Below are 12,487 nucleotides of genomic sequence, written 5' to 3'. Positions count from 1 at the left end.
CTGTTCCTACTAGCGTTCAATCAGCCAGTCTGTTGATCTTATATACTGCATGAGCAAAAGCAGTGAGACAGGAAACACTTAGTTAACATGACCCACAAGCTCACACTGCACCCACACACTAATTAAAAAGATCCAAGATGTATCTAAAACAAAGGCAAGTAAATGTTTGCACACACTAGTCTGGAGCTCAGACAGGGAAAGTACCCAAAATAACCAATTATTTATATATAGATGATTTATGCTAAATAATTATATAGTAACTAAACAGGGACTACTTTGTCTTCTATTATGAATACTTTTTTTTTCAGTGAAAACTGATCACAGTGATGAAATTTCAAATTTCCATCCATCCATCCATCCATCCATCCATCCATCCATGCTGGTCATTGGAACTGTTATAGACATGAATTATATTGTTTTACAATCCTTTTTTTCTCTTGTGAGGTCTGTGGCTTCATTCACTTCTGGTTTCACTTGTACCTGTTGACTCCCGCCAACCAACTTGAAGAGTGAAGTTCTTGAGCCAGCCACAGCTGACGTCATGTGGTTCAATTGTTTCAGTTGGCCATAAAAACTGTCTGCATTTGAGGAATGATAATGAGACAGCTCAATCTGGTGAGGCATTTCCTTTAGTTTCATGTGGATAGACAAGCTATTTTATGTTAGGCCAATTTCTATTTCATTAAGACCAGAGAAAGACTTGGATAGAAATCTAAGGACGTGGTGGCTACAGCAGAAGCAAATAGTCAAAGTACCAGAAATAAATATTGAAGAAAACATCAATTCTTTGTGAGTCATGATCGGATTTTACTTCAAGAAAATGGGCGATCTAATCAAAATGTCTCATTAAAGTTGTATTGCGTGAAGGATTACCCTGATTATTAGATTATTACCTAAGTGGGTTGTAGTAGTATCCACTAATGTGGAATGAGAGGTGTAGGTACAGCTTTTCCCTATTTCTAACAATTATTATTAATATCGATCCATCAATTTTTCTGTAGAGGAGACAACCATTATCTGCTTTGTGGTCACAAGGGTTGCTGAATCCTGTCCCAGCTGACTTCAGGCGAAAGACAGGTGACACTCTGGACGCATAACCAGTGCATCGCATGAAAGGCAAATAATCACTCACGCACCCAATCACACCTACAGACAATGTATTGATTGATTGATCAATTCACCTATGCTACAAGGTTTCCAAGGTGGGAGGAAGCCGGAGTGAAAATAGTTTCAAAGTGAGAAAATTCACACAAATAGCTGATTCGAAACATTTCATTTATTGATATGATCATTTTTAGTGTTGTTAAATTTGTTATAAAGGTTTAGATTGTAATGGTTAGTGACCGAACAGTGATTTAAATTAGTCATTCCAGTAAATAAAATCTAAATGTCTGTACTGACATCAATACATTTCTCCTAACTCAAACCCAAAACAATAATGATATTATTGAGGAAAATCAAACAGATTTCGCACGTGGTAGCTGTTATAAAATGTTTTGTTAGATAGTTTTTAAATAAATAAAAGGTCTGTCAAAAATTAACTTGGCGCTTGTTGCAAAGTTCAGTTCTGACAGTCAATTATGTGTGTGGATTGGGAGGGAGATGGTCACAGTGAGGCCTGTGAATGGTCAGGCAGTCACATTACAGAGGCTCATAAATTTTATTAGCATCATATAGTGTGACCATATCCAGACTGTGGGATGCAGACAATTCAGAGCCCCACACACATTAAAGCACTCAGACAGACATTATGCAACATGTAACTCTGCCCTAGAGATTCATTCAACTGATGCTGCATAAATTTAGCAAATCAAGTAAATGTGTGTACTATTATAACAGCTCCACATGACTTTATGAAGTGTCATGTTCCTACTGTCTTTGGTTGACACTTGTAATGTCTCTGACAAGTGTCTGCTTGCATGACCTCATCCTGTAGCGATCTGCTTCCCACTGTCCTCACTTCTAATTAGTTCAGCTTTACAGCTCAATTCAACAACATGCGAAAGTTTGATTTTCAAATAAAGAATGTGTGCCGTTCTTTTACTTAGTTTGCGGTCATTTTCCACTAATTCAAAGTGAGACCATTTGAGAATGATGTTTTTGTATGCTATTTTTCATGATGTGTGGAATTGTTGTGCTTCTGTGAAGGAATCCAAAAATACAAACTGTCAGACGCCAACCTAAATTAAATTATCAAAGTTTTGTGAAGTCAGTGACAAAAAGCGCTTTAAGAGTGTATCATACTCCTTTCTGCTGGTTAAATCTGATGTAGTTGCAAAATAAGCTACCATGCACACTGAGGTTATACTTTTTTCCCGTAAGTATTCATTGGAGTGTTTTAGGAGTACAGTATCATAAATAAAATTATCGCGTTATCTCCCGCAGTAAGTCGCCACGCGGTTCTTGACAGATGAAACCTCTGCTTTCAATGCGTTTATTTAATAAAATAAAACATGCTGTATTAAGCTATGCAAACTGCTACTGTATGAATTTTTAATCTGGCAACTGTTATAATTTTTCTTCCAATTGTATACGGGAAAAAACAGTATTTACATGACTAAAACCAGAGGAACACCGGAACCGTTCTACTAAGCTGTTTCCACCCGGACAATGTCAAAGACGAACCAAACATCTCAGATGCTTCACGTTGTTTGAGTGTCTTTATAGGGTCTTCCTTTCTACAAATGTCACCTGTTAGTGTTGTTAACTGCAGACAGCATCCCTGAGAAAGTTTAGCTCAGCTTAAGAGGTGAGTGAACTAATTTATCTCCATAGCGGAGAGACACAAACCAGTGCTGTTAATGCGGCAGCCACCTCTTCTGGCATGTTCACATCTTTGTAGACCTATTTATGAAGTAGTTTTGACTAGATTGTTAAGTCTTTTCGGCTTTTCGTCTTTATATTCATAAGGCACCGTGATAAAGTTACAGTAGGCCTGAAGAAGATTCTTCTAAATGTTAGCAATTAATTACTCAAGCTACTTTTGTTCAATTTGCATTTATGCATTGAGCTTGGAAACAGATCAGAGGTGAAGTCTACAGTAATCCACTCATATCATAGAAACTAAATCAATATAACAATATAAAATATCTGTCTGGAGATGGACTATCTGCCTAATATTTCTCCAACAGATACACCAGGATATGCCATAACCTCCATTAACTTTGTGAGCTCATAGAAGGAAATATTGTTTTGTATTCATGCCATTGAGAAAATGATCAACCTCAATTTATATGTGCATGTCCATGGAAAAAAAGCACGTTTTAGAAAAATTAAGGAAAGATATTACCTATACAGATTAATTTATGTGTTAAATTTGGTGATGGTAGTCCTGATAAAGAAGAAGAAGATAATAAACATTGCGTTATGTATGAGTACGAGGGAAAAAGTAAAATAAAAGTAAGCATTACAAATAATTATAAAATATAGACAAGGGAAAAAATTCCTGGATTCACACGTTGATCTGGATTTACTCCACTTCAATACAAAATGTAATTATTTCCTTCTGGTTTACGTTTATAACCTGAGTTAAAACATCCCGTATGAATTTTACATACCAATCCATGTGCAAATCAAGATCTGTGTTATGAATGGAAACCAGTTTATGGCATGACTATTAAGACATTATTGGCAAACATGCTCTTATATACCTGCTTGATTTCATAGTTTAAATTAAACAATTTTGCAAAGATATATCAAATAAAAACTACATGTCCCATCAACAACATATGCTGTCATATTTGTAAAAACAATGTATTTTGTGTCTTTTCAGTCATGTTCCTGGTGGATCCTGGTTTGTACATCGGGACTGCAGCCGACCTCAATAACAGCCAGGAATTGGCTACTGCAGCTGTCACTCACATTCTATCTGTGGATTCAGTGGATCCCGCCCATCTGCTTCCTACCAGTTCAAACTTCTGCAGGAAGTGGATTAATGTTCTGGATGAGGTGACCTCTGACCTCTTGAGTTACATGGACGAATGCTTCTTGTTCATTCAGGATGCTGTATCTGGAGGAGGGGCTGCATTTGTTCACTGGTGAGGGTCAGAGGTTTCTGGGAAGTCTCAAATACTGCTGTATTTTCATGATCACTTGTGTTTAACTTTAAAAATGTGCTATTGCTAAAAACAAGTGAATGTGAAATGATTCATTTTCTAAATCATAAAGTACCAGTTCAAAAAAAGGAATGAAGGCTTTTCTGCTCACCCTCACACACATGAAGATTCTGATGGTGTTTTTTTGTCTCACAACAAACCGTTATTGCACCAAAGAACTGCTGAAGATGGGAAATAACTTCAAACAACTGCTGAAAACAAACATAACATGACTCCATTCAGCTCTTAATGTCAAATACAAGCCTTCAGAAACCCTGAGATCTCAAATGCATTTGAAAATGCTTTAGAGATCTCAGGGAAAGTGAAAGCTTAACTGTTTAAAAGCTAAAATTGTTTGCACAAGCTAAAAAATGGTTAAATATACCATGAAATAAGATCAATGAAAACTCAATGATTTTTTTTCATTGTGGTTTCCTGTGATTTACTTGTCTGATTTTATTTAAGTTTTAAAACAGTTTCCTCAGTTCTGTGAGAGGATGCTGCAAGTGTGGCTTTAGTTTGAAGCTTTAGAAATTTTACTTGACTAACTGGAACTGGGATGAGTATTTAATGATCCAGTGATCAGTTTTGGTTGAACCTTTCTGTCTCACAGCCAGGCTGGTCGTAGTCGCAGTGCCACCATTGTTACTGCTTACCTGATGAAGAGATACCAGCTGAGTTTCAGTGAGGCTTACCACAGATTGAAGAGTGTCAAACAGGATGTAGAGTAAGTGACTGTGTGTGTTTGTTTGGGCTGATGTGAAATCTCCTAAGTTCTTCCTCCGTCACCATTCCCGACTGCATCGGTCCAGTCCTTTCCACTTTAATGAACTTTTTTGTATGGTTCAGAATTTCAGGACAATTATAAGAAATTATGACAGCTTACTGCTGCTGATAAACAAAAGAAAAACAACAATGAGAGACGGCAGTAGTTGATAATGAGCAAAAAAACGAGAGGCTTCAATTTAATGTTGCACAGGTTGTGATGCAAGAGCCCTAAAGGTATGCATCTAATCATTGTTTATTTATTGTATTTTGACATTTTAATGCTCATAGATTATTGTTAGTGACACTTGTCAGTGTGTAAAAGTTAAATGCCCCACATCACGCAAAGTACACTTTTTCCCATCTTCCAACAAAACCACCAGTCCCTCCTCAACAGACACCCCAGGAACACCCCTTGCTTCACCAAACAGAAAATATTTCCTGTGAAACAGAATTCAGTTTTGAGGCCAACTATGATAGATTTTTTTTTTGCCTTTGACGCTTCTCCAGGGAGGGAATACAACAGGTGCTCAGAGTCTGTTCTGGCCACGCTCACACACACTGGAATCAGCACCAGCAAAGCCAAGACACTCCCGTCTTCAGGGGTGTGTCAGTTCATAGGATATTTAGGTCCAGGAACAGTGGGCTGAAACAGAAGGATAAACAAGCGTCCTCTAATACATGATCCAAGTGGTTTTTCAGGTGAAAGTTTCAGAGTCTGAGCTTTTAGGACCATATAGAAAATAGTTGATGCATAAGAATGTGATATTAGACCTTTAAGTCTAAATGTAAAAGGGAGCATTTACATTCGTCCTGCTGAAGACTGAAAGCGGAGTTAAAGTCATGATGCCCTGTTCAAGAATTTGTTTTTTATCATATAAAGAGACTAACTGACAACTTATATTGATATTCAGCTTGAAATTTCCATGGATATGTTTTCTTTTTACAGTAGTGAGGGCATTTGTGTCCATAAACACAGATTTTGGAGTTACGATGTGGGTGAACTGATCCTTTAAGAGTTTTGTCATTATGTATGTCATCATAGTCTAGTGCAGTACAGATGATGGATATTCTGTGGATGTGTTTTAGGGTCAATGTCGGGTTTGAGGAGCAGTTGCATCTGTATGAAGCTATGCAGTGTGAAGTGGACACCAGCAGTCCTCAGTACAAACAGTATAGACTGACCAAAGTCACAGAGAAGTACCCTGGTAAACACACACACACACACACACACACACACACACACACACACACACACACACACACAATGTAAAACAAAGGTACACATCAGTAACAAACACACTGCTTTCATGCATAATTGTGGATTGATTTCTCTTTGTGTGTGTGTGTGTGTGTGTGTGTGTGTGTGTGCGCGTGTGTGCGCGTGCGTGCGTGCGTGCCTGTGCTTTTGTGCAGAGTTGCAGCATGTTCCCAAGGAGCTGTTTGCTGTTGACCCCGTTCACTCCATCTCCTCTGAAGTGTCCTACCGCTGTAAGAAATGCAGGTGAAAGTTTAAAGTAGCTGGATGGAGGGTTCTTGATGTTAATGAATTTATACCAAATGGGACTTACCAAATATTCACTGCTGCGTGAAAAATTTGTGATTTTATCTCCAAATAAACGACATCATAAATTCTCCAGCCTCCTGACTCCAGCTTCTCCTCTGCAGAAGAGCTCTGTTCCGTGACTCCAGTATTCTCATTCACCCAATAGGAGAAGGAGCCCCAGCTTTCAGTCACAAGAAGTCCAGTAACCTCACTGGTAGGAACAGAGTGGATTCAGTTATTATTAATAATATCAACTCTGTTATTCCTGCTTTGACAAATAATGAATGTGTCATTTCCTGATGTGAATCATTTTGTTACATAGGAGACATCCAGTGTACGTCATACTTCGTTGAACCAGTGCAGTGGATGGAACAAGCTCTGCTTGGTGTAATGGATGGACAGGTGATGTACACAAGACAGCAAATGGGTTCTTATGGATCTTAACTCTAACCCTAATCTTTTACCCCTAACCATTAACATATTTTTTCTGTTGTCAGGTTTCATATTAAGTTTCCAATACAATCACATTTGATTTGAAATGATCTTAATTCTCACACCAAATGTTTTCCTGTCCAGCAGCTGTAGAAATTACATTAAACAAAACAGTTGTTCTTGTGATATTTGCAGTCACCATCATCTTGTCGAGATTTGCTGCTTTCCCTGTCTGTACTTATCCCTTCCTGTCTTTTCCTGTCTGTGTGTAGCTGTTGTGTCCTAAGTGCAGCTGTAAGCTGGGCTCATTCAGCTGGTGTGGTGATCAGTGTTCGTGTGGTCGTTGGGTGACTCCTGCCTTCCAGCTGCATCGCAACCGAGTGGATGAGATCCGACAACTGAGCTTACACAAATAACACGCTCACACACACACAAACACACACACACACACACACACACGCACACGCACACAAAGGGCTGTTTCAAACTAAAGAGTGTCAAAGTGATCAGCTGGCTAGTTAATTAATCAGAAAATAAATAGAATTTTGTCATAAAGTTGCTATTAAAGGGGTTGTACTGGATATTTCTGTTAAATGTAAAATGACAATATGAAATAATTGGACCATACTGGTATACAGCCCTTTTTATTGAGTTCCATCTTAATGATCAGCTGTCCAGCTCATAGTTTTGCTGTTTGTTTCTCTTCTCTTCAGAATTGTTTCCAACGGCAACAAGCAGATGTTTTTATTTAAAAAAAGCACTGAAGATTGTCTAAACATCACTTTTTCAATAGAAAGCAGCAGACAAATGCTGTTAGAGATTAGGTGTTGAACTCAGCAGAATCTTTAGAGATGAGAAATAAGATAATTCTCTCTGAGAAAGAAAGAGAGATAGTAATGAATTAGAGTTTCATATGTTCTCTCAATAAGATCCACATGCAGCTCATTCACTTTACCCATTGTACCAGTCTGGTTAAATAAAACATTTAAGTTCCTCCTGAGAAAAAAATACAAACTATTCATGGTTTACAGCTTCTTAAGTGTTTTAATCTGTTTCTTATCAGTGTCCATTCAGCATACTTGGGCTTTGAGCTGTTAATTAGGGAACTGGAGAAATGCCGAGAGAACATCTGTTGCAGCCTTAACAGTAAATGATAATCTGCTGCCAGCTCCATTTAACAGTTCACCATGTTTATGTGTCAGTGTCGCTCCAATGCAGTTCAAATTGACTGAATTAACCATCCAGAAAAATCATCTCACGTAAAGTTAATAGATCTAGTATTAATATTGCATTTTGCAGTAGGATGGAAGACACATAAAATTTGAGAGTCAATTAAAAACAAGTCTTGTTTGTACCAATGGTTGATATTTCTTTGTAGCTTTCTGCGAATTAATATGAAAGTCTACATTTGTGACGTTTATATTTTTATCTTTGTCACATTAACTCCATTAAAAGAAGAACCCAGTGGTCAAAGTTCAACCTCACTTGTTCCTGTATTGTTTGTGTATAAATACAACAGACATGGTCATTCTTTCCTCCTGATGGTGTTTTTGGGTCCAGATCCAGACAGACAGCACAAAAAATTTGCTGCCATGGTTCCCATCACATATTCCATCTTTGCTTTTTTTCCTGATAGGCAGATGTTACAATGAAGGCCACATTCCTCACTGGTAATTCAAATAGAAGTATTTTCTGCGACTGCAGCCAAGAGTAACTCACTAGAACCTGTCAAACACAATGATAAATTAACGCAACTGTCTAGAAAAATGTTGTGAATACATTTGTGCTTTTTACATGTTGAGCTCATCTTGTTCTCCTAAGTTCACGAGGTTTGTTGGATCGCTTTGGTTGTTGTTGAATCAGAATTAGAAAAGTTGTAATCTAATATTTGTATTATTTGACTCTGTTGATGAGATAACTTTTACTGATTGTTCTCCAGGAGTTGAGATCTCAGTCAGCCAAAGCTCTACAGTGCCATTTATCAAAAATAAAAAGGAACTCTTTACAACTCTTGTACTATTAATCCATAGACTGTTATGACAGTGTAACGATTCGTTGTAAATTAGGAAAAAACAGTTTACAGAATAGGGGTGCATTTGTTTGTACATTTATATGTCAAGTTGCTTTGCTCAGCAGAAGCAAGGATGAGAGGATAAATCACACGGTGAAAGACTAAAGCCAGGGCTTAAATTAAAAGCTTTTCCAGTAACAGTTGTCTCCTGCCTCAATATTTATGTATTGTGTCTTAGTGTGTCTTTTGACCTTCTGTAAATGTCTGACCCTAGTCAGATGGTTCCTAACCCTCTCAAGTATTTTAATATATTTCAACCTCAACTGGCTGCAACAGAAAAATAGCCATTTTTAGTATTAATGGTAAATATATGTAATACTGTCAGATACAATAATTACATACTAAATCTTAAGTTACTCTGAAATCTAGTGGCTCTTTTGTGTTGGTGTTCCAGACCTGTACTAACATATGGGTACCATAAGAGGGCAGATCATCCCCAATGTAAACATCTCCATCCAAAACACCGTGTTGCACAAAGTCACCGCAAAAATAAAGACAACTTTAACAATTGTACAGAAACTTTTAAAATGTAGATCTGTTCATTTTTAAAAGATACTGTACAATTAACTGCAAAGAAAATAATATTGTGCCAACCTTTCAAATGGCTTGAAGTTTCCAGGCTGTACTGGGAGTGTGTTGAGAAAGTTCTGTCAAGGAAATCAGTCATTGATTGATTTTATTATAATACTTAATTAACTGCTAGGTAATAATGCATCATGATGTTTGGATGAAACATAATATAAATTACTCCAATCCCTGTAAAATTTAAATTATCTTACATCTCATAATGTTTTAGCAGAGAATTATGAATTGTGATTACTGATACTAGCGATGATTCTTCTTTTCCTTTCGGCTTTTCCCTTCAGGGGTCGCCACAGCGAATCAAGTGCCTCCATCTAGCCCTGTCTTCTGCATCCTCTTCTCTCACAATACTAGAGATACTTGCAGTGGAGATGTGCCAGTTCACCTGAGCACTGCTGAGGTGCCCTTGAGCAAGGCACCATCCCCTATAAGTTGCTCATTGGGGTGTCTCACATGGGCGCTTGCTACCGCTGTACACCTGTCAAAAGTGGAGTCTTCTGCACAGATACTGGGATAGTTTTTGATATCCAGGTTCCTCTTTCATTATCAGCAGATACCAACAGATTTGTATGAGCATCATAGTACAGTGGATTATTCGAGTTGTTCCACCAGTGCCGGACTACTCAACTGTCCGGCACATGCTTGGAAAACTGGACTGGACACACTGGAAAAATGCAGCTATGAAAACTGCCAACAGCAAGAAAGAGTTGTATTAAGGAAGTGGAAAAGGGCTCAATGAGGTAAAGTGAAAATGAAAGAAAGGGAAGAGAGAATGGGGATGTGGTCTGAGTTTTCCATGCTCTCATAAATCCTGGAGAAAGGAATCAAAGGGGTTTACCCACACCCCTGAAGAAGAGACGGGGACATGATCTCAACCGGGATGTTCACAGTAAAAAATAATGTGATATTCAATCACCAAACCAACAATCTTCCTTTGTGATGTGAATTAAGAGTGATATTTTGACAGTCTATTTACTCTTTGTAATTCACATTTTGATGATTTTCTTTTTTTAAAATAAAATTAGGAACAAATGCCACAGAGGGAGAAGCCCCTATACTGCAAGAACCCCTGTCACAAAAGAAGTGTCTGAAAACACTACTCTGACAAACAGCACAGAAGACCTCATCACAGCAACACTAGAACAGGGCCTTAGAGGGCTATAGAGGCCAGAATCTACCAGAGTAGACCAGACCCAAGGTGCAGGCTGGGTAATGATGCCCCTGAGACAGTCTAGCAGATCGTAGCAGGGTGGGAGAGGAAAGCTGGAATGTCGTAATCTGAGAGGAACGACCATGTGGATGACCTGGTGTACAGAAACATCTGTGGCCAGTGGGGACTCACGTCCTGTGTGACGCCATAGAAACAGCTGCTGGTGAACCAACTGGACGTAGAGGTAGTGGACAAACAGAAAAGTGCACCAGTGACAGATTGTGTGATGCGGATTAACAGCAACATCAGAAGGAACGGACACAAAAGATGAAGATATAAATGAATGAACATGTTGGTTTGATATCAAAAAAATGGAAAATTGTTTTTAACACATAAAGTTAATGAGATCCAAAAACTGAATGGAGTCAAAAAGTTATTGTTTATACTCTATATTTACAGTTTACGGTCATATATTCTGTCCACAAGAGTCTGTAGCTTGATAGAAATAAAGAGTGACATTATCCTCCTGATTAAACCCCAAATCTGTCTTTCTAAGCTTTAAAATACAGTTCTCTTATTTCTTAACATTGCTTTATTTGACTTCATTGGCTTTAAGATCACGTCAAAAAGATTTCAGAAATCCTTTCAATAATACCCATATTTTATGACATACTTTGTTAATGAATTAAAGCAAATGCTCCTGTATGCAGCTCATGTCTGGGGAGGGGAGGTGGGATGGCGTCTCAGGATAGCAGTGGTCTCACTTTAATGCCCCTGAATATCTGTAATAGTGCCTCTGGTAATAAAACTGACATTGAATTATTGTCGTATAAAACTAAGTGCAGTGATGTAGAAACCAGATGTTGGAAACATGTTCAGTGATTTCTTTATTTGTTTGAAATGTCAAACTCAAACTTTTTTTGCCTCGGTCATTCTGAGGTTTTGTCTGATTAATATGTTGATAAGATATCAAACTGATGTTCTTTGTCATTTTTCTTTAATCTTCTTCCCCTCTCTGCACTTTTTAATCTATTTGTAGACTGTCCCAAAAACATTAAACATTAAACTAAAATTTTGTTTAAAGTTTACATTCAATACTGCTGTTACAAAGTCAAAGTTCAAATGATTTGAATGATTTTTTATTTGGGCAGGGTACACTCCAGGCGTGACGCCAGTGCACTGCAGAGCCACAGTTATCATTACCATTATTATTAATACTAACGTCATAATTCTATATGTCCAGTTATTTTAAATCCATTGTGTTTTCTATATTACATTACTTTTTTCTTTTTCTCTTATTTCTTTGCCCAAATGCAGCAGTGTAATAAGGATGGAAAGGTTTTGACTGTGTAAATAGAAAATGAGATCAAATTAAAACATGGCAGCTGCTTTCTGGACAAGGTAAAGATATCCTAAATTCGGTGTATATTTCTTACACTCTACACTTTATTCTTCGTTCCACAATACAAGATGTGTTTAATAATCCTTCTTCCCTGCTGATCCAACAAAGACTTACAGGAACATTGGCAGCAGAGCAAAGGAATGATATGTTGGAGGAGGTGAGTCACATTTAAAACCTCAACCCTGTGATGCTGTGGTTTCTGTCTGGGCTAATGGGACAACTCCAGAGGATTTCTACTGTAAAAGCACTCAGGCAAGATCTGCTAGTGTGATAAAAGGTTAAGTTTTGTTTGCCTCGATTACTTAAAAGAATGCAAATGTTTTCTGGCAGCAGACTGTGGGAGTCAGACAAAACTGCCACATTTGCAGATTCTTTCAAGAACTGAACTTTCCCAAATGAGCTGTGACTGTCTTTGCATTTCTCATTACAGTCTGAAAAGTTTGGC

At 37.8% G+C, this 12,487-nt stretch overlaps 1 protein-coding gene across 1 annotated transcript; it reads left to right on the top strand.

The window, feature by feature from the left end:
- Nucleotides 1-2,611: 2,611 nt before the first annotated feature.
- Nucleotides 2,612-8,845, top strand: dusp12 (dual specificity phosphatase 12). The gene is made up of 8 exons (XM_068340379.1): nt 2,612-2,749; nt 3,773-4,037; nt 4,708-4,821; nt 5,949-6,067; nt 6,276-6,363; nt 6,528-6,619; nt 6,728-6,807; nt 7,110-8,845. The coding sequence occupies exons 2-8, from the start codon at nt 3,775-3,777 to the stop codon at nt 7,251-7,253; spliced, it is 900 nt and encodes a 299-aa protein (XP_068196480.1). The 5' UTR covers nt 2,612-2,749; nt 3,773-3,774; the 3' UTR covers nt 7,254-8,845.
- The last annotated feature ends 3,642 nt before the right edge of the window (nt 8,846-12,487 follow it).

The sequence above is a fragment of the Antennarius striatus genome, chromosome 18 (genome assembly GCF_040054535.1).
Source record: "Antennarius striatus isolate MH-2024 chromosome 18, ASM4005453v1, whole genome shotgun sequence".
Lineage (NCBI taxonomy): Eukaryota > Metazoa > Chordata > Actinopteri > Lophiiformes > Antennariidae > Antennarius > Antennarius striatus.
The sequence above is the reverse complement of the archived record's forward strand: the minus strand, read 5'-3'. Positions and strand labels throughout refer to the sequence as shown.